Raw genomic sequence first — 20,904 nt, 5'->3', positions numbered from 1 at the left:
GCCTGACCTTTCCGGAGCTGCTGGCGGGGGAGAGCAGTGGGAGTGGGGGCCGGCCGCGGGGAGAGGGGGAAGAGGAGAGGAAGGAAGGAGTGCTTGGCTTGGTCTCCTCGGCGCCCCATCTGCCTGACTGAGGGAGCCGCCGGCCCCTCGGTTTCTCCCCGCAAGCTGCTCCCCCACCCCCAGCTTCTGTTCCCGCAGGGGACGGATCTGCTGTTGGCACAGAGTTCTTTCTCAGCGCGGCTTCCCTCCCTCTTTTGGTCCCAATCTGTGCCAGAGCGGGTGGCTTGGAAGAGGCCCAGGGCTGGGGGCAATGTGCAGAGGTGGGCGGTGGGAGGGGGTAATTCGGTGGCCCACCTCTGTTGAGGGAGAAGAGTCTGGGGGTGCCAGGTTCCCGAGAAGGATTTCCTGTAGAGGTCTAGTGAGGGCCGGATCAGAAGGGAAGCCACTCCAGCAAGAGGAGGAAGTTCGGAGTTTGTTCATCTTGCCTACAGGAGGATGGCTGCCATGACCGCAGCTCAGCTTGGCTCAGGTTGGACCCGGAGTCCAGGTTTCTGCCCTCACCTGTGGGGAGAAAGGCCTGTGTGTATATGTGTGTTGTGGGTTGCGGAAGGGGAGGTGGCCAGCCTTACTCACATTCAGTACACCCTAGAAAACTCTGCTCTGGGCATCCAGGCTGGGTGCTGGGGCAGAGAGCAGAGTGAGACCCATTTGCGCCTTCTAGACGCTCCATCTGGGGGAAGGCAGGCACAGCCTCAGGTGACTACTGGCCAAATGAAATAAATGCTGCTGGCAGGTGCTCTGGTGGCAGAGGCTGGAGCACCAAGGGGTGCCTCATAGTGGAGGTAGTATTTGAGTGGGGCTTTGGGGCATAGGTAGGAGGTTGAGAGGCAGAGAAGGGAAAGGATATTCTAGGAGTAAACAGCATGAGCCAAGGCAGGGTGGGGAGAAGGGTGGTTGGGAGAAGAGTGATCCTGGTGAGGCTGAGGCTTGGGGTGCACGGTGCTGAGCAAGATGTCACCTGGGGCTTTGGCTGCCGGGAGAAGTTCCGGACAACTAGCTTCCCACCTCCTCAAAGGCCCCGGGCAGCTCTTTTTTTTTTTTTTTTTTTCTTTAAGAGCTCTTGAAAGGTACTTAAATTATTCAGTCTGCCTCTCCTCCAAGCCTGTGCCTCAGGTAGAAGTGCAATTCCCCAGGACACCCCTCTCCCCAATGCATACACATCTGCTAGGTCCTGTGTTCCCCTGGATCTCACATGCTACTAGAGGCGGCACAGGCTGCCCCCGACCTCCTAGCTACAACCAGATCCTGACGGCAGAGGGCCGAGGGGTAAAGGGGATGCCACAGAGCAGAGATTTGGGGAGGGCTGATTCACCAGCTCCATCCTCAACAAGCCCCTCTCCTTTCTCAGACTCTCTGCTCTTGGTATCCATTTATCCATCCTTCCATCTGTCCATCCATCCTCCCACCCATCTATCAGTCAGAGGCCCACTTCTCGGGCATTGCCAGGCATGGTGTGCTAGGTGCTGCCAACAGAGCAGTGACTGACCCCTGGCTTCGCAGGTCATACAGCCTGGAGGTGTCGGGAGACAGACATCAAACAAGTGAGCCAAACAGGGATAGAATTGCAAATGATGGCAAATGCTGGCAAGGAAAACAGGGAGCCTTGCAAGGAATATTGGTGCCTGATGGAGATACTGTGGGTGGAGGGCTGTCTGAGGACTGTGCCAGCCAGGTGCAGGGCTGCGTGGCTGAGTGCTGGGCATCTGCGGCTCAAGGTGCCTGAACGGCAGATTCTTCGTGTGCAAAGAGTCCTTAGTTCTGTTCTTTAGTTCTGGGATGAGAAGTCCCAAGAGAGGGTGACCCTTGGTCTCTGGCATCCGATGCATGTTTTGTGCCCATGCTTCCCTTCGGCTCTGCCAGCCACACCGGCTCCTTACATGAGGACGATGTGTTCATGTGATTAGCCACACTGAACTTGGTGAGAGTGAGGGGTTTGAGGGCTGTGCTGGGCTTTCAACACTCTCTGCAGCCCCAATGCCCACACCTGAGTGTTCCCACAGGGCCCCAGACACACTCCCTGATTAGCAAGAGTAGGCTGCAATTGTGTGTTCCTGTGGATGAGCAAAAAGCCATGTGTGAGTGCTGGTGATTGTGTGTTTGCCTATGGGGGGGGCAGGAGTGTGTGCATGGCTCTTGGCTATGTGAACCCAGGTGTCCTGTGTACGGGTCTGAATGTGCCCATATGGATGGTGTGTATGCTGTGGGTGTGGGTGTGTGGATGCCTTTGAGTCTGGGACTCTACTCCATGTGTGCCCACATGCCTGAGCATCTCCATGGGAAAGTGAGCGTAGGGGTGGGTGCTGAGGCTTTTCAGGAGAATGTGTGTGGGCTCGTGCATAGGCTGGGTGGGGATGGGCTGAGGCAGCCCAGGAGCCTGCGCTGGGCTGGGGGGTGGGGGGAGTCTAAGGGGTATAGAAGCATGTCCCTGTCTCCAGCCTTCTGAAGCTCTCCGTCGGTCTCCCAGCTCTGTGTTGGCACCAGGCTGTGTTGTCAACCCAGGAACTGGTTGTCGCATAGTCCTGGAGGGGTCCCAATCTTCCCTTTTCCTGAGAGACGGGTCCAGGTGGAAGGAATAAGAAGGATAGCCTCCCCCATCTACTAACAGTAAAATACTGACAGATTTTTGTAAGCCATACACAAATCAACCACGCTCCCAGCCTCTTTCAACTCCCTGTCCTGCGGGAGTCCTAGATGGTGGCACTTCGTCCAGAACTTAACCTTCAACAACCATCTCTGGTCCACAGATGCTAGAGTCTGCCATGGATTCCCCAGTACAGTGACGCTAAAGTCCAATTCCTTCGCCTTGCACTCAAGGCTCTTCCCCCTGTGGCACCGTGGATCCTACCCCCTCCCTGGTCCTCCCATTCCCATGCCGCCTCTTAGCCAGCCCTGCCAGGACACCCCTGCAGTGTCCCCTCTCTTCAGTCTCCACCTGTCCTCCCCATACTTCAGTGCCAGTTCTTGAAGCCTCCCTAATGCCCTTCCCCTCGGAGTCACCACAACCCTGAGGTTCCCACCCATACCATCTGCCCTCTCCTACTTCTTCAGGTCTGAGGTTCTGCACCCCACCAACTGCATCCCCCACTCCATCCCACCCCAGCCAGACTGTGAGCTTTCCGAGAACCTGCTGGGCTCCTCCTCTCCATCTGCTCCAGGCAGGGGACCTAGAGCAGAGGCGGATGGGGGCTGCTGCGTGGGGAGGGAGGTTGGAGGGACCCCAGTGCAGTCACTGTGGGGAGCCCTGCAGGTGGCAAGCAGCCCTGAGTAGACACAGGAAGCTGGTGACGCAGGTGGCGAGCCTAGCTGGCAGGACCTGCCGTGGGCTCCCAGACTGCCACCACCCCCCCTCCTCATTTTTCTTACCAAGTGCCCATGCAGGGGTCAGGGAAGAGCGTTCACAAAGTATAGAAGATGCGCTAAGGGTATTCCTCATGATTGACACAGGGAAGTTGGATGATAGACGATGAGGGGTGGAAGGGCTGAGAGTGGATCCTGAAAGCAGAAGGTATGGGCAGACAAGGGGAGGGAGTGATTGGTGCTCTCCCAGACTCTGCCACTTTCTGCTGTGTGACCATGGGCAAGGCAATACAACCTTTCTGGGCCTTGGTTCATGTGCAGGATGGAAGCTTGCCTTCTGGGCTGGTGAGAATCCCACACGTGTAAGGGAAGCACTTTATCACTCCATTCATCCATTCTCCCAACCTTCCTCCCAAGTTCTTTAGGCTCAGCAGATGCATCATAATTGTTGAAACTCTTTCCTGGGGCGCCTGGGTGGCTCAGTGGGTTAGGGCCTCTGCCTTCGGCTCAGGTCATGATCCCGGGGTCCTGGGATCGAGCCCCACATGGGGCTCTCTGCTCGGCAGGGAGCCTGCTTCCTCCTCTCTCTCTCTCTCTCTCTCTGCCTACTAGTGATCTCTGTCTGTCAAATAAATAAATTTAAAAAATTAAAAAAAAAAAAAACAACTCTTTCCTTACTGCAGACTCAAGGGCAGCTCAAGCCTCAACTCGGAAAGTATGGAGCTGGGGCCGAGGCTAATATCACTGATTCCATAATCAGTGCCTAAGGGGCTCCATGGGCTGGGAGATGGAAAGGGGTCCAAGGTCACCCCCCTTTCCCTCACTGGAACCCGGGTTGTGCTGTTAATTGGACAGTGTCTGAAAAGGCAGGGATCAGAACGTTTCTTTCTTCGGATTAGCCCTAGAGGGCTTCCTGGAGGAGGGGATTTTCCTGGAGCCATCTGCTTGGTCCGAAGGATAGGCTTATCATTGAGGCCCACAGACTCGGGTGTGGATGTGTTGGTAGTGACAGGTGTGTGCTGGGCATGGGACAGCCTAGGGGAGGTCACCGGTGGTCCCCCTCTCATATTCCTTCAGGTGCACTGTGGCCAGCTGAGCGACAGTGAAGAGTGGAGCCTGCAGGCGGTGGAGAAGCATGTGAGTGGGGGTAGGGCCGATAAGATGGGGGCTGCTGAAGACCTCACCACAACTGGTAGGAAGATGATCTGGCCAGGGAACTGGACAGACCTGGGTTCCTGTCCACCATCTTTGGGCCATGTGACCTTGAGCAAGTCACTTAACCTCTCTGGGCCTCAGTTTCACATCTGAAAATGAGGATAAGGATAGCCATGACTTGCTTATGGTACAGTGAGATAAGGCAAGTCAGATACCTTGTCAATACTTAGGAAGGACTATGTACTTAATGATCCTGAGACTTTAGGAGTTTGTGACTTTAACAAGGCCTTCCAACTCCCTGAGTGCCAGAGAAGCGGAGAAATCTGACCCTGCCCCGTCTAGTAAGAGTCTGGGGGCCAGCCAAGGGGACAAACCCTGTCCTTAGCTGTTCGAGGACTGAAGGATGCTCCTGGGGCGCTGGGAGCCCACGGGTGGGTGGAGCGCTAAGGGCTGAGTTGTTTGGGACGGGGGTTGGGGGCAACGAGCACCGCAGGACGACGGAGCAAAGGCGAAGGTCCCCAGGCGGCGGCGAGCGTCGTACAGGTGGGGCGAGTGACTCCCTGACCACTCGGCTTGTCCCAGACCCTGGTGGCCCTGCGAAGGGTGCAGGCCTTGCAGCAGCGCGGGCTCGGCGCGGCCTCCGAAGCGGTCCAGAACCCCCCGGCGGCGGCGGCGGCAGACCAGAAGGGCGGCGTCACGTACACCGACCGGGACCAGAAGATCCTACAGCTGTGCGGTGAGGACCCGGCGGGGGCGGGGCCCCGGGGCCCGACAGGATCTAACCTGGAAGGGACGGGCCTATGGGGTGGGGCGCGCCCAGGATGGGGGGACCCGAGTGGCAAGTGGAAGGGAGGTCTACGGGCCGGGCCGGCAGGTGGAGCACCCCTGGGGAAGTCGATGAGTCTTCCCTCTGCCCCGCGCCTCCCCACTGCAGGGGAACTCTACGACCTGGACGCCTCTTCCCTGCAGCTCAAAGTCCTCCAATACGTGAGTGCACGTGCTTCTCCCCCGCCCCCGGTGGTCCTCCAGGGACCTAGGGCCCTTCTCAATCGGATTCCGGCGCCCCGCCCTCTCCTCCTCCTACCTGAGGAGCCTCGGAGAGGCGAGAGGGTGGGGAGTGGGGGTGGCCCCAGATCCGCGGTCAGCCGCTCCCTTGGTCCCTCTGCCTCTCAGCTGCAGCAGGAAACCCAGGCATCTCGCTGCTGCCTCCTGCTGGTGTCCGAGGACAATCTCCAGCTTTCCTGTAAGGTGAGGGCCCAGGTCCACTGTGGATTGGAGCAGGGGCGGGGACCCGGGTCTCCGAGGGGAACAGCCTTGCCCACCCTTTAACCGGTGCCGCCACTTTGCCCCGCAGGTCATTGGAGATAAAGTGCTACAGGAGGAAACCAGCTTTCCGGTGAGTCTCTCATCCATCCTCAGTGTTGGGAGTCTGTGGGAGGAGTTAGAGCCAGTGAGGGGCTCCAGGGAGCTGGCCAGAGAGAGGGGGATCTCTGCTAGAATCTCTTGGAATCTGCTGGAATTATCTGGATCTTGGAATCTATTTAGAAATGTTATGAGAGATCACAATCTGTCATGAACAGGATCCATTAGGAGAGATCTCTTACAATCTATAGAAAGGCTTACTTGGGACCAGTTCACTTCTGTTGAAATATTTCTGGATTTGGCTCTCTTAGAATCTGTTGAGTTCCACTCTCTGCGGAGTTTGCTTTTCTCTCTTCTAATTAGGGAAGACCCTAATGTCATCTAAAGGGGATTCTGGTCAAGAGCAGAACTTCTCTCCACCCCACCTTCCACCCCAACTCCCCAGTATTGACTCTATCCACTGTTTGGATTTACTGAAGAAGTTGCTGGAACTTCCAGACTTGGGAGGGGGGTTGAGTCTGAGGTCACCTGACCTTGGAGAGAGCTGGGCCCTGACTCAGCCTCTCCTCACTCCCCAGCTGACGACAGGGCGCCTGGGCCACGTGGTGGAAGATAAGAAGTCTATCCAGCTGAAAGATCTCACCTCTGTAAGCCATGGGCTGGCTGGACTGGGGGAGGAGGCAAAGGGACAGGGTCTCTGGGAGAAGGCAGCCTGCGAATGGGGGAGACAAGCCCCAGGGACAAGCCACCCCCATGTTTAGTGCTTCCCATTCCGCAGGAGCCCCTTAGAACTGCCTGTTTCGGGGTGTGGTGGCGGGCTTGGAACGAAGCACATTCCCTCCCTCCATCCCCACCCTGACACCCCTCCCCTTTGCAGGAGGATGTGCAACAGCTGCAAAGCATGTTGGGCTGTGAGCTGCAGGCCATGCTCTGCGTCCCTGTCATCAGCCGGGCCACCGACCAGGTGGTGGCCTTGGCCTGCGCCTTCAACAAGCTTGGAGGAGACCTGTGAGTCTTGGTGGGGTGACGTGGATCAGGAGGTGGAGCTGAGAGGCTGGGCAGGGCTCTGCTAGGGCCACAGTGGGGGAAAGACTCCAGGCAGGGGACACCGTCCCAGCAATGGTGGGCTGAACGGTTGGTGCAGGAGCCTAGGGGATTCTGAAGGTGCTGCAGCTTCTGCTGGCTGAGACACAGGTCATTGGTGACTCTCCATCACCCATTTTGGCTTATTTAAAATCATGTTGAGGGGTGCCTGGGTCGCTCAGTCCGTTAAGCATCTGCCTTCAGCTCAGGTCATGATCCCAGGACCCTGGGATCGAGCCCCAGATTGGGCTCTCTGTTCAGCAGGGAACCTGTTTCTCCTTCTCCCTCTGCCTGGTACTCCCCCTGCTTGTTTATTCTCTCTCTCTCTCTCTCTCTTTCTCTCTGTCAAATAAATAAATAAAATCATTTAAAAAATAAAAATAAAATCATGTTGAGGTCCAAGTGAGTTCCCCTTCTTTTTGCCCACTTCCTCTAGTTTGGATTATCTACTCTTAGAGAGAACTGACCTTTCCCCCACTTGCCTTCACCCTCTTTTGGCACTTCTGCTGGAAACTGCCCTGATGGAGGGGTGGTGTGCTCTGGGGTGGGTGAACTCTCTGGTACCCAGAGAGCGCCACTGACACTGTGGACAGGGGCTAAAGGGAAGAGGTGGGGGGCTGGGATAAGCTGAAGGACTGTAGAGACACTGACAGGGCAGCTCTAAGAATCCTAGAAAACACAGTGGTGGGAAGGGCAGAGTCAGGTAAAGAGGCTTAGGAAGCTATTCTCAAGAACTGAGGTCAGATTTGGGGTCTAGAAGTGGTATTGTAAATGGATTTCATGTCCTACTCCAGCTCATTACTTGGTAGGAGCTGCTTGCAAGAGTGGGCTGAGCATGGAGATTAGCTGAGTGAGAAACGGTGCCATGACCAGTGAGCCGTGTCTGTCCTGGGCACAGGCTCCGTATGTGAGTGCTGCCACATAGGGTCCACTGCTCTCTCAGACTGTGCCTGAGTCGCACAGGGAGGGAAGAGCAGGCAGGTGGGGGGTGAGTCCTGATTCCAGGATGCAGACATACTGACAAAACGCTTGGCCCCTGGGGCTCCAGCAAGCAGACTGGGCTGTGGGTCCTGCAGAAAGTGGACACTGGGGATGTTGGGACGACTGAGATGTCAGAAAGCCTGGGCATGGTGTCTGCAAGGGTGAGGCAGAGATCTGGGAGTCGTAGGCCTGAGGAGCAGGACCTGCCAGCACAGAGCTCTGCAGGCAGGGCAGCTAGGCCTGGGGAAGTGAAGATGGGGCTGAAGCAGAACCCGCTGAGGCAGGGAGGGTGTGGGATCTGTGTCATCCGTTCTTGGCGTCCTACTGGTGGGAGCATTTACATCGTTCAGCAAGCACACGTTGGGCACCTACTGTGTCCAGCCCTGGACTGGTCAGGTTGCCTCAGAAAGGCCCCTCGGGAGTGGAGTGCAGAGGGAGGGGGTTCAGCAGGGGCTGTGACCTCTGGCTGCTGGCTGGGGGACTGGGCTCTGAGATGGCCTTAGGCCTGGAAGAGAGGTGGCATCAGAAGGGAAATGGGATGGGGCTTGGTGACAGCTTTGTAGCCATCTCTGGATCCCACACATTTCAGGGAGTGAGTGCTGAATGAGTGTATGAGACAAGGTGGGATTCTGCTCAGAGCAGGGATGGCAGACAAGCTGCCTGGAGCCCAAAGAACAGGGACCTCAGAGTCCCTTGGGCTGGGAGCGTGAGGGGGCTGGTGGCCAGGGAAGACATAGAATACAGTTAAAGCACTTAGCAGACACCTCCCATTTATCTCTCTGGCACCAGTTCTGCACTGGATGACACAGTCATGGTCCCTGCCTTCAAGATTTGAAGTTTATTTTCAGGGCAGAGAGGGAGGAGAGTGGGAAAGGTATTCTAGGCAGAGTGAACAGTGTGGGGAAAAGCGTGAAGGTGTGAAAGAGCCTGAGGTTTTCTCAGAATGATGAGGATCTCAGTAAGGCTTAGTATGAGAGACACCCATAGATATGGGGACAGAGGTGAGCGGGACCAGACTGAGGGATCTCACATGCCGTGCTAGGGAAGGTGGGGAGAGGATATAGGGTGGTGGGGACAGGGATCTATACCCAAAGCATGAGGCAGCCAGCAGGAGTGGGGGATACCTTGGCAAAGGAGCACCGAGACCGGCCATAAAATGGGGAGAAGCCTAGGCAGGGAAATCTGGGGGCCGAGAGGTCAAGGTCTCAGAGGCATGCTTCTCCCCCTCATTCCTAAGGCCCCCACTTGGAGAGGCTAACCCATGTCTCCAGCGCAGATCCTCCCTAGCTTGGTCCATCCAGCCCCACAGAACTCCCTATCACTCGGTAGCCAGATTGAATGACCTCAGCAGGACTAGGGGCCATCTTGCCAAATGGGAGCTAGCTCTGAGAAAGATGGGCTCCTCCTCACAGCCACTTTAGAATTTATGGCGGCACCAAATCACAGCCTACAGAGTTGGAAGAGTAGGATAGTGACAGAAGCTGGACAAGACAGGGTGGGACCACTGCCCCTCCCTGAGGCTGGCAGCCCCTGGGGAAGAGCAGGAGAATACCCAGCTCTGGCCCAAGCAAGTGTCTAGTCTGAGGGGGGAGACCCAACCTCAGTTTGGATAAATCCAAAGTCAGTGGAAGGGGACATAGCTCTGGCTTCAAGAAACAATAGTTTGAGGAGGAAAACACATTTTGGTCTGAGGGGGATTAGAGCCTTCCCCTCAGAAAGCCCCAGTCTGAGGGGGAAGCTGGCCTCAGCTGCCTATGCTGCGAGCACCCGGGTAGAGGGGAGTGATGTTTAGCTAATGCGTCTCTGAGTGGACTTCCTGGGGAAATGGAAGCAAGGAGAAACAGGGAGGGAAGACCGCTGTCCACTGCCTCTCTGGTGACCCCTGCCCCCTGCCCCAGGTTCACGGACCAGGATGAGCGTGTGATCCAGCACTGCTTCCACTACACGAGCACTGTGCTCACCAGCACCCTGGCCTTCCAGAAGGAGCAAAAGCTCAAGTGTGAGTGCCAGGTGAGTCACCTACTATGAGCTTCTCTTGGAGATGAAGTCACCCAGCTCTCAGGCCCAGAGCGTCACCCATAAGGAAAAGCCCCTGTCCTTCTGGACTGATGGCAGGAAGGTTAGCTACCTAGTGCCCTGGAGGCTTCTTAAAGAGGGAGGTGGGTCAGTGGCTCCTCAGGCCAGCCCGCGGCTGGCTGCAGGCACTGTGTGCGATCGTCCTCTAGTGTTCAACTTGGGTACTACAGCAACATCTGGGCAGCGGGAGCCCGATGTGAGGGAGAGCCTGAGACTCCAGATTACTGTGCTCCTTCACTGGGGCTGTACTTCCCACTCCTTCAGTTGGTAGCCAGACGATATAATTAGACTCTGCCAGTCCCCAGCATGACCAGAGAGCCCTAGAGGAGGAATGAGAAGACTCTGGAAATATTGGAGGCAGGGGGCTGGAGAGGGAGACCCCTCTGCAACGCCAACCCCTACGATCTTCATTCTCTCCATTCCAGGCTCTTCTCCAAGTGGCAAAGAACCTCTTCACTCACCTGGGTGAGTGAACTGTCCTCCTCCATGCCCAGCTTTGGGGTGGGCGTTTTGGGGAGGAAAGGTGAGAAGGCTTTTCTTGGCACTCTAGCCTGGTCTCATCACTGCCGTACACGCTTCTCCCACCCACAGATGATGTCTCTGTCCTGCTCCAGGAGATCATCACAGAGGCCAGAAACCTCAGCAATGCTGAGATGTAAGCGAATCTAAGCGAATCTACCTCAGGGTGGGGCAGCAGAGGCCCCAGTCCTCAGGCCTCATCCCCTTTTTCCTTTTCCTACCCCCCCCCCCCCGCTAACTGCTTCCTTGTGGGACCCTGTCATATTTTGTATGATCCTTTCTTTCATGCTTGTGTCCCTTACTAGTAACGTCCAATGACAGTGGGGGGGGGCTCCCTTTGCTGGCCATGGATCCCCAGCTCCTAACACAGTGCCTGGCACACAGTAGCCGCTACAAAGAGGAAAAAAAAAAATCATTGGGATGAATTTATGTCTGGAGTCAGCCAGCCCTCCAGAGGGTCTCGTAACGGAGCACTCCTTCCAGGCTTCAGAAATCTGGGCTTTGCCCTAAGTCGTGAGAATTGAGGGGGTGGGGGTGGTCAGAGAGAGGTGTCAGGGCGCTGTGGACTGAGGCGATCTCCCCACAGCTGCTCCGTGTTCCTGCTGGACCAGAATGAGCTGGTGGCCAAGGTGTTCGACGGGGGTGTGGTGGATGACGAGGTGAGGCGCGGCAGCGCGGAGGGCGGGTGTGGCCGTGGTTCTGGGAGCCAGGAGTCCGCAGGGCGGCCAGGGAGCAGAAGGGACAGTCGACGGTCTGCTCCCTGGCGGGCCGCTGACTTCCTCCCTACTCCGTTACCGCCCCGGCAGAGCTACGAGATCCGCATCCCGGCTGACCAGGGCATTGCGGGCCACGTGGCAACCACCGGCCAGATCCTGAACATCCCAGACGCGTACGCGCACCCGCTTTTCTACCGCGGCGTGGACGACAGCACAGGCTTCCGCACGCGCAACATCCTCTGCTTCCCCATCAAGAACGAGAACCAGGGTGCGAGCTCCCGGCGGCTATGGGAAGCGGGGCGGGGCGGGGCGGGGCGGGGCGAGGGGGCGGGGCCTGAGCAGGATGGGGCGGAGCCGAGCGGAGGGTTGGCGACCCTTCCCCACCGTCCTAGAGTCCCAGAGCAGAAAGGCCTTGCAGTTACCCAGGCCGGGACGTCCCTTGAGGACACCCTGGGAGGGCAGACGCCACCGGACACACTCAGCGGCTGGTGCTAGCCCCTCTCTGGTCCCCAGAGGTCATCGGTGTGGCCGAGCTGGTGAACAAGATTAACGGACCATGGTTCAGCAAGTTCGATGAGGACTTGGCGACAGCCTTCTCCATCTACTGTGGCATCAGCATAGCCCATGTGAGTGGGGACGGGGCCTAGAGCCAGTGCAGGACCTTCTGTTATCCTCTCCTCATTGACTTTGTCCAGAGCACGGGTCTGTGACTTGGAGTTCTGCTCTGGGTCACTGTACAGCCTACAGTGCCTGCTGGTCACCTCTGGCCTGTTTCCCATCTGAAAATCAGGTTACTATTACTATTTACTATCTTGTCGTGTTAGCCTTCTAGGATCAAGGAAGACTCCAGTTGTCATTATTGCCCGTCCCTTCCCAAAGCAACCTCAACCCAAGCCCCTGGTTAGCTTCTTTTTGGGAAACGTTGGGTCTCATTTTCCAGAATTGGCAGTTCTGGCTCAGGGAAGCCAACCACTAGGTTCCTGAGGCTCTCCCACTTCCTTGCTTCTCTTTCCCTGCTTTGGGACTCAGACTCCATGACTGAAGACTGGGGCAGGCTCAGGAGGGGGTGCAAAGTACCAGATCAAATGCCAAGAGGACCTGGGGAGGAGGAGCAAGAGGAGGGAGGTTTGGGGGGAAATCCGAGGGGGCTCCCTACTCTGGGCTGGAGATTGAAGGCTCGGACTAGGGTCAGCATGGGACAGGAAGGGGGTTCTGTCTGACCCCTTTGTCCCTGTCCTGGGCATTCTGAGATTTCATAGCCACTTTGCTTGAGCCCCATCTTTCCTTCTCTCCCCCAGTCCCTCCTATACAAGAAAGTGAATGAGGCCCAGTATCGCAGCCACCTAGCCAACGAGATGATGATGTACCACATGAAGGTGAGGCCTACACGGAGTCTCTATCCTTCTTTTCAGGATCCCGGGGTCTCCTGCAACCCACCTGTTTCTTCCCTACTTCCCAGATCCTCAGGGGCTCAGGACCAGCCTGGGTTTTCTGATTGCCCTCTCTTAAAGATAAGAATAGACCCAGAGCAATGGCAGGCCTCCTGTTCTCCTGCTTTCCTTCAAGGCAGCCTCTTTCAAGCAGGTTCTGGTTTAGCCCCAAGGCTGGCAGCAGGACCCAGCCCAGGGAGGAACTTGGTTCAGCCTGATGTTCCCCACATTTGGGGAGAACTCCCAACTTAAGAATCACTGAAGGCTAGGAAGCTCACTCAGGGCCCTCCGCCAGCTCCCCTAGGTACTGTGGTCCTACAGTCCTCCACAGTCTGCTGATAGCTTGTCTCATTCCCAGACTCAGTTTCAGAAAAACGGTCCCAGGCTTTAGTTCAAAGTGTGTGGTGGTCATTTTCCTCTCACCTATGTCCAAATCAAAGGGTCCCAGACTTTGTGCGTAGGGTCAAAGCTGTGGTTGGAAGGACTGAGGTTAGACTCTGGGACATTCCCCCTGAAGGAAGGAACCCTCAAGTTAGTGTCTGTGAAAGGCTGGCGTTATTTGGGGGGTATCGTGAAGGGGTGTTCTCTGTCTTTGCTGAGGATAGGCTGTTACAGATAGGGTTTCTCATGGGCAAGGAGGCATAGTAGGTGGGCTGGACAATGGGGATCTCTTGCCCAGTGAGGGTGCATTTTGGGTGGGGGGTCCCCCTCACTATGGGATTTTGAGGATGAGGACACTGGGTCGGGGTGGAGGCCATCCTCTAACACTCTGGTTGGTCCCCTCTAGGTCTCTGATGATGAATACACCAAACTCCTCCATGACGGAATCCAGCCTGTGGCTGCCATTGACTCCAACTTTGCCAGTTTCACCTACACCCCTCGCTCTCTGCCCGAGGATGACACTTCCATGGTGAGTTGGCCCTTCCCCATTTGACTGTAAGAGGTGGAGGATGTCAGCCAGAGATTTAAGTTAGATGTGGACAGGAGCTTCCTGGCAAGACCATCATCACCAAAGACTAGAGAGCCTCCCTTGGAGATGGAGTGGGCATGTGGTCTGCCAGCATGGACCATGGGGCCTTCTCAGGGCTCAGGGGCTGGACTGGATGACCGCCTAAGGCTGCCCCAGAACCATCAATGCCCAGGGTGTGTGGTCTCAGGGTTAGCAGGCCCTCCGTGGTTTTCTAAGATTTTGTGTGAACTTGGTTACAAGAGTTCTTAGATCCCATTTCTGAAAGCTCATGGCTCTGAGAATGCTTGGCTCTACCATTTCGTGGTTCTCTGGGTTTTGGTTTTTGGTTTTCGGGGGTTTTTGTTGTTGTTGTTGTTGTTGTTATTGTTGTTTTAATGGTTCTCTGGTTCAGATCTAAAGCTCTAAGATTCCAAAATTCTGTAGGCTTCAAGAAGGCCCAAGGCAGGGGAGTAATTTCAAAACTGACAGTCCTTCTGATCCCCCCCTTTTGCTCTCTCCAGGCCATTCTGAGCATGCTGCAGGACATGAATTTCATCAACAACTACAAAATCGACTGCCCGACTCTGGCCCGGTGTGTGCCCCAGCCTTCTCCATGGGCGGGGAGCCCCGGGCTTTGCCCTACTCTGTCCTCTACTCTCATATCCATTGCCCCAGCACTCTGGGAAGGGGTCTCTGAGGATGACTGGGAGTGGCCCAGTGTGTCAGAGTGGGGCAATTCCCAGCCCCTGGGACCATGAGTAAAGGAAAGGAATGGGACAAGGCAGACCCTGAGGGGCTTCCTGGAGGAGGAGAGCCTGAGGCCCCTCTGCTGCTCTCTCTCCTCCCCCCAGGTTCTGTCTGATGGTGAAGAAGGGCTACCGGGATCCCCCCTACCACAACTGGATGCACGCCTTTTCTGTCTCCCACTTCTGCTACTTGCTCTACAAGAATCTGGAGCTCTCCAACTACCTCGAGTGAGTGACTGCGCCAACCTCTCCTCCCCACCAACGTCTGGCAGCTGCTGGAGTCCCCTTCCCAGTGTGGCAGGCCCCCAACATGCACCACCTCCTGGGATCCTCCTAAGGGTGTTGTGACGAAGGTTGCGTAGTCCTCTGTTTTCCAGGTGGGACTTGCTCACAGTCACATACGCCTGGAACAATGAGCCTATGAAACTCCAAATCAGGGCTGCTTTCCAGGAAGGGGACCCAGGCGTCCCGAGTCCTGTCTGGTGGCTCCCAGGCAACTCATGCAGCCATTCTTCCTCTGGCTGTGTGGGAGGGGGCTGATCTCCCTCTCCCCACTGCCTCCCAACCAGGGACATCGAGATCTTCGCCTTGTTTATTTCCTGCATGTGTCATGACCTGGACCACAGAGGCACAAACAACTCCTTCCAGGTGGCCTCGGTGAGACTCTGCCCTCCCCATAGGGGGCACCGTCCTGGGGGTGTCTGGGAGTCTCAGCCCTGCATCCTGAGGGGAGGTGGGAGCTGCTGAGACCAGGAGGTGGTTTAGAGCTGGGAGGAGGCTCCCCGAGGCTTTGCAAGGGCTCTAAGATGGGAGAGTCGTAAGGGGCAGGGAGGACAAGGCAATGCCTAGCCTAACGTGGCCGGCACTTACATCTGGATGTGAGGAGTGATGGAGATTTCCGGGATTCTTCCAGAAATCTGTGCTGGCTGCGCTCTACAGCTCCGAGGGCTCTGTCATGGAGGTACCACCGTTCTACCTAATATCCCTGTACCCATCATCCTCTTAAGGCTTGTGACTTACGTAGTTAGACTGTGACCCAGCTGCTCCTATTCCCAAGCCCTGCTCTCCAGACAGGCCCTGCGGACTGTCACCACCCCCGTGCCCAGGGCATGTCTGGTTCCTTTGGCTGGATGGGTGTGGAGAGGTGCCGGTGTGGATGGGGGTGTGAGTCAGCCTTCAGATTCTGCCCGAGCCCAGGTTTGCACAGGGAGGACTTGTATTTAGCATGTTTCTCTTTGCGTGTCTGGGAATGCCCTGTGCATCCTGCTCCCCACCAGGCCTAGGATGGCTCTGCCCCTGTCACTCCCAGTTTTGCCTTAGGTTGTTTGAATTGGGTCTGTCCACCCCCCAGATGGAAGCTCCTTGGGGCAGTGACAAAATCTGAGATGTCTCTGAATTCTCTGCCCTTGGCACAGGGCTTGGCACACAGTAGAAGTCAAACTTTCAAGGTCACCTTGCCCCACGCTGCACCCCCACCCCCCCGCCACAACACCCTTCTGGAGACTGCCCCTGCTTGCATGCCCCTGGGAGACAAGGGGCTCACTCCCTCCCAGGAGGCCGCCTGGCAGCCCTGCTTTTGCCCGCTGTGCCCTGGGCTAAGCCTGCTGCTCCTCCGAGTGACAGCCCATCAGCATCTAGAGACAGGGGCCTTGCCCTCACCTCATCACTGCCTTTCTTTGTCAGCAAACAAATGTTTGCTGCATGAATTAGTGTCTAGGACTCTGGGGGATCATTTCAGAATCGCTCCAGTTTGAGAGGCTCTCAGAGTTTGCCTGGTTGTGTCCCTCCATGTGACAGCTGAGGGACCTGAGGCTCAGGGCCTGCAGGGACTTGCCCAGTGTCACACAGAGGCCCGCAACAGAGCCCAGAATGGGAACCAGGTCCCCAGACTCCCTGGGTCTGCCTGCTGTGCTCACCTTGGGGGGCTGGAGCTGTACCAGGCCTGCTACCTCTCTTGGGGTCAGCAGTGAACAGTGCTCCCAGTCCCCACTGGGTCCCCATCTTTCCTCTCCCCCCTCCCCAGAGACACCACTTCGCTCAGGCCATCGCCATCCTCAACACCCATGGTTGCAACATCTTCGACCACTTCTCCCGGAAGGTAATGGGGTCAGGGGAAGGAGCCGAGGGAGTGGGTGGAGGTGTCTGGCAAGAGGCCTTGACAGTCTCCCCGCCCCGGCCCAGGACTATCAGCGTATGCTGGACCTGATGCGGGACATCATCTTGGCCACCGACCTGGCCCATCACCTTCGCATCTTCAAAGACCTCCAGAAGATGGCTGAAGGTGCCCGCTGTTAACCCCAGGCCTTGGGGTTGGGGAAGGACCACCAAGAGGGTGATGTGCCTGCAGAGCAGCTCTGGGGGTTTAGACACCCCCCGCTCCTCTGCCTAGCATCGAGCCACCAGACCCAGGCAGATCCAGTACCCAGCCCTTTGGGTCCCATCCAGGGTGCTGGATTTCCTGAGCCACGCATGGAGGGTGGGCCCTGGGGTCTTGCCCTCAGACAGAGGGGCCTGGGTCCTTGACCCCACCTTCTCCCCAATAGTGGGTTATGACCGGACCAACAAGCAGCACCACAGCCTCCTCCTCTGCCTCCTTATGACCTCCTGTGACCTCTCTGACCAGACCAAGGGCTGGAAGACAACCAGGAAGATTGCTGTAAGTGCTGCCCCTCCCTGAGAAGCTGCCTGCCCAGTTCTGTGTGGCTCCTGCAGCCCAGACACCCTCTCTGGGCCAAGCTCAGTCTGGCTCAGTTTTGGGGAGATAGAAACCTATATCAGTTCAGGGCGACAGATGGGGAGATTCAGAGAGGGGCATGGACTCACTGGGTGTCACACTGCAAGTCAGTGGCTGGTGGAAGGGTGGCCAGAATGCAGCCACTTGATCCCATCTGGGGCTATCCCCCTGCCAAACTGGGCCTGAGGTGGGGCTGAGGGCTGCCTCAGTTTGCCATCTTGGGAATGAGCTGTAGAGGAGCTCACGTAGAGGGAGCCCATGCACAGAGTGTAATGAGAGTGCTGGCCTTTCAGGAGCTGATCTACAAAGAGTTCTTCTCCCAGGGAGACTTGGTATGTGGGGCATAACCCTGGGTGTCCAGGTTGCGGGGAGGGTCCCTGGCCTGGGGCTGGGAAGGGCTGGGTTAGTTTCTTCCTGGTGCCTGACTGAGGGAGAAGGGGCTGGGCCTGACAACTTGCTGCCTACAGGAGAAGGCCATGGGCAACAGGCCGATGGAGATGATGGACCGGGAGAAGGCCTATATCCCTGAGCTGCAGATCAGCTTCATGGAGCACATCGCAATGCCCATCTACAAGTGAGAGAGTTTGGGGGGAGGTGGGTGCCTGCTGAGGGGTTGGGGCTGGCTGCGGCAGACCCAGGGACTGAGCTTCTGAGCTCCAGCTGACGCACCCCGAGGCCTCTGGGCCCAGCCATCCTTTTCTGGCCCTTACATGAGGCCTTCAGTTCACGCTCTCCTTGAGCATCCTGTCCCAGGCCTCATACTCAGGTGCAAGTTACACCTGCAGGATAGCCCGCATTGCCCTTGCTACTCACAGTCTGACTTCTGCCCTGCCCCTGCGCCCTTGCACCCCCAGGCTGCTGCAGGACCTGTTCCCCAAGGCAGCAGAGCTGTACGAGCGCGTGGCCTCTAACCGTGAGCACTGGACCAAGGTGTCTCACAAGTTCACCATCCGCGGCCTCCCGAGCAACAACTCACTGGACTTCCTGGACGAGGAGTATGAGGTGCCTGAGCTGGATGGCACCAGGGCCCCCGTCAACGGCTGCTGCAGCCTTGATGCTGAATGAGCCCTGCCCCGGGACCCTTCCCTGCCCAGGCCTCCTCTTAACAGCCCTGCACTGGCTTGGCCCCGGTGTCCTGGGACCAGAGCCACAGGTCCTAGGTCCTAAGCCAGGACTTACCGTGCGACCCTGGGCAAGCACCGACCTTCCTGGGCCTCAGCTTTCTTGTCCTTATAATGGAAGCAAGACTTCCAGCCTCACCAAGACTTTGTCATTTGCCCTCTGAGAGCGCAGGGGGGAATGAGAAGCAATGGGACCCGCTCTGCAGCCCTGACCACATCTTGGCAAGTCCTTCTGAGGCAGCCTGGATGGTTTCTCCTGGGCCCCATTCCTGCCTCACCTGATCTGGCCCTCTTCCCTCTTTCAGGGTTCTCTTGCAAGGAGGTGGGACATCTCAGTGAGCAGGGAGTGGGTCTTAGAAACGGTCATTAATTCTAGTGGGTGGCTAGAAATAGCCACGAGGCTGAAGGTGACCCTAAGGATCGCCACTATAATTGTGGTGAGCATTGGGAACTGGGCTGCCCGGGCCCCACACGGAAGCTGCCAGAGGGCCAGCTCAGGGCTCTGGGCAGAGGGGGCTCAGGAAGAAAGCAGGATGGGAATGGTGGGCAGGAAGGAGCCTGGGGCTGGAAGACAGGTGCCAGTTGAGTCAATAATGCTTCCTCCTGACTGTGTGACCTTGGGCAAGTGACTTCCCCTGTGTGGGTGAGACAGGAGAGTGAGACAATCCATTTTCTAAGACCCCTTTTAGATCAAAGTCCCCTTGGCTCTGTGGAGTCCCAGGAGAAGCCGTGGAATGTCCCTGCAACCCTAGGGCAGAGAGCCGACCCTGAGTCCCTCAGGGGCCCCCTGAGTGTCCCCCCTCTTAGCCTAAGTCCCTTCCCCCTCCCTGCAGCCAGAGAGGGCTGCCGCGGCCCTAGCAGGGCTCCTATCTTCTTCAAGGCCATATCTACCCGTGCCCTGGGGCTTGGGAGACCCCCATAGGGCCGGGCCTCTTGGGTCAGCCCGGCTGCTGGCTTCTCTCTTCTCTGTGTTGTTCTGTATGTGTTGTGGGGTGGGGGGAGGGGGGCCACCTGCCTTACCTATTCTGAGTTGCCTTTAGAGAGATGCGTTTTTCTAGGATTCTGTGCAACTGTTGTATATGGTCCCGTGGGCTGACCGCTTTGTACATGAGAATAAATCTATTTCTTTCTACCAACCCTCTCCCATGGGGCTATTTCCAGATACTGTGCATGGGGATGGGGGAGACAGAATTGGGGCCAGCTAAAGCTCTTTAGAACTCCTCGGCTACCGGAGCCCCCACCACTCGTGCGTAGCTCCTCTTCTAGGAGAGTCACAGACCTGTTTGGGTACCCCCTGGACCAGTCCTCTACCACACCATGGGGCTTAGAGGCGGACGGTGGATGAGGAAGCCTGGGCCTGGAGCAGTGAGGGACATGCTGCCTGGCAGAGACTGTGAGCTGGGAAGAAAGAATTGGGCTGAAGCTGGCCGCCTGGGAAGAAAGAACTAGGCTGAAGCAGGCCGCCTAGAGCTTGTCCTAAACCCTGTGTCTGCTGACCTACTGGTCATGAGTGCCCACCCAGCCAGAGCCTAGACCTCTGAAACCCCTCTGGGCCTTCCCCATCTGTGTCCCCATAAGTCCTGCCGAGAAAGTGCCCCTGAGTCTGACTCTACACCAGATACAGCCCGAGTTGTGTCTGCGGATTTGCTTCCCTGCTTTTCTGGTTGTGAGCATGTTTCAGTCTGCAGGGAGAGAGGCAGAGCCCAGACTGGAACAGCAGCAGGCTCAGATGGGTAAAATGTCTACACCCTGCCCTCTCTTGCCTACACCCCCTCTCCTCCCCATTTCCTCTCTTGTTCATCTTGTCCAGATCAGTAAAGCTTGATACGTTCAGTGCTCAACACTGGGATTTCCTTTCCTAGGACAGAGAGGAAAGGAGGGCTGGGAGGAGATGGTTAGGGCCATTCTGTGACCACTGGCGGTGCTCCGGGTGCCAGCCTTTGGGACCACAGAACCTATTTCTCATGGTTTGGTACCTGCTATTCTGGGCTGGATGGTTGTAGGGCACCTAGCTTTCCCTTAGGAGCTTGGGTCCAGTCCCCTTCCCTGCCCAGCCCCCACTTTGGGCTCTCCCAATCTGTCCCTGTCTTCTCTCAGCACAGGACCCAGGCTGACCAGTGGACCCCCAGGTAGGGGCAGGTCAGTGCCCAGCAGGCCCCTTGCTGATAGGGGCTGGCTGTTCTAACAATGTGCAGCTGACCCTGGCATCAGTGTGTGTTGGCACAGGTGCGTCTCTGCCTGTGATTCCCCTCCCCTCCCCCCAACCCTGAATGTGTGTCCCTCTTCTACCAAGCACAGCCTGTGTGCACACTGCAGGGATCTCGCTCCCCGTCCCTGCATCTGTTGTCTGTCCCCAGCTCAACCCTCCCTTGAGGACATCTAATCCCATTTGAGGCCCATGCTGTGACAGATCCTTCCTCGCCACCCAGTTGAGCAAACAGCTCACAAATATTTCTTCATGCCTTTGCTGAGGCCCAGAGCTAACTGTCCTTGTCACTGTTCTGGAAGGTCTAACAGCCTGGCCAGGGAGATATGGTCACAGGACGTGACAACCCTACGGGACTCTTGACCATGGGGCCCCGGGCAGGATCACAACCCTGAGGAAAGGCAGGGAGGTCTGGAAGATGAGCAGGTATTGTTTTCCCGTGGGGACAAGGGGGCAGGCGGTCGTGGTA

General features: G+C 57.0%; 1 protein-coding gene across 1 annotated transcript in view; it reads left to right on the top strand.

Annotated features, from left to right (window-relative positions):
• PDE2A (phosphodiesterase 2A) overlaps positions 1 to 19,370 on the top strand; it is a 32,408-nt gene extending 13,038 nt beyond the window's left edge. Inside the window, exons 5-29 of the mRNA XM_080816043.1 lie at positions 4,435 to 4,494; positions 5,095 to 5,248; positions 5,447 to 5,499; positions 5,686 to 5,760; positions 5,867 to 5,908; positions 6,453 to 6,521; positions 6,752 to 6,882; positions 9,837 to 9,948; positions 10,440 to 10,479; positions 10,606 to 10,669; positions 11,120 to 11,192; positions 11,340 to 11,517; positions 11,763 to 11,875; positions 12,548 to 12,625; positions 13,467 to 13,589; positions 14,150 to 14,220; positions 14,480 to 14,602; positions 14,944 to 15,031; positions 15,288 to 15,335; positions 16,398 to 16,472; positions 16,556 to 16,655; positions 16,918 to 17,030; positions 17,402 to 17,440; positions 17,576 to 17,682; positions 17,963 to 19,370. Of these exons, the coding sequence (XP_080672169.1) occupies positions 4,435 to 4,494; positions 5,095 to 5,248; positions 5,447 to 5,499; positions 5,686 to 5,760; positions 5,867 to 5,908; positions 6,453 to 6,521; positions 6,752 to 6,882; positions 9,837 to 9,948; positions 10,440 to 10,479; positions 10,606 to 10,669; positions 11,120 to 11,192; positions 11,340 to 11,517; positions 11,763 to 11,875; positions 12,548 to 12,625; positions 13,467 to 13,589; positions 14,150 to 14,220; positions 14,480 to 14,602; positions 14,944 to 15,031; positions 15,288 to 15,335; positions 16,398 to 16,472; positions 16,556 to 16,655; positions 16,918 to 17,030; positions 17,402 to 17,440; positions 17,576 to 17,682; positions 17,963 to 18,173 (2,340 nt within the window). The 3' untranslated portion in view covers positions 18,174 to 19,370. The remainder of the gene's footprint in view (positions 1 to 4,434; positions 4,495 to 5,094; positions 5,249 to 5,446; positions 5,500 to 5,685; positions 5,761 to 5,866; positions 5,909 to 6,452; positions 6,522 to 6,751; positions 6,883 to 9,836; positions 9,949 to 10,439; positions 10,480 to 10,605; positions 10,670 to 11,119; positions 11,193 to 11,339; positions 11,518 to 11,762; positions 11,876 to 12,547; positions 12,626 to 13,466; positions 13,590 to 14,149; positions 14,221 to 14,479; positions 14,603 to 14,943; positions 15,032 to 15,287; positions 15,336 to 16,397; positions 16,473 to 16,555; positions 16,656 to 16,917; positions 17,031 to 17,401; positions 17,441 to 17,575; positions 17,683 to 17,962) is intronic.
• The last annotated feature ends 1,534 nt before the right edge of the window (positions 19,371 to 20,904 follow it).

Source organism: Martes martes (genome assembly GCF_963455335.1).
Source record: "Martes martes genome assembly, chromosome: 10".
Lineage (NCBI taxonomy): Eukaryota > Metazoa > Chordata > Mammalia > Carnivora > Mustelidae > Martes > Martes martes.
This window is presented reverse-complemented; position numbering and strand designations above follow the sequence as displayed.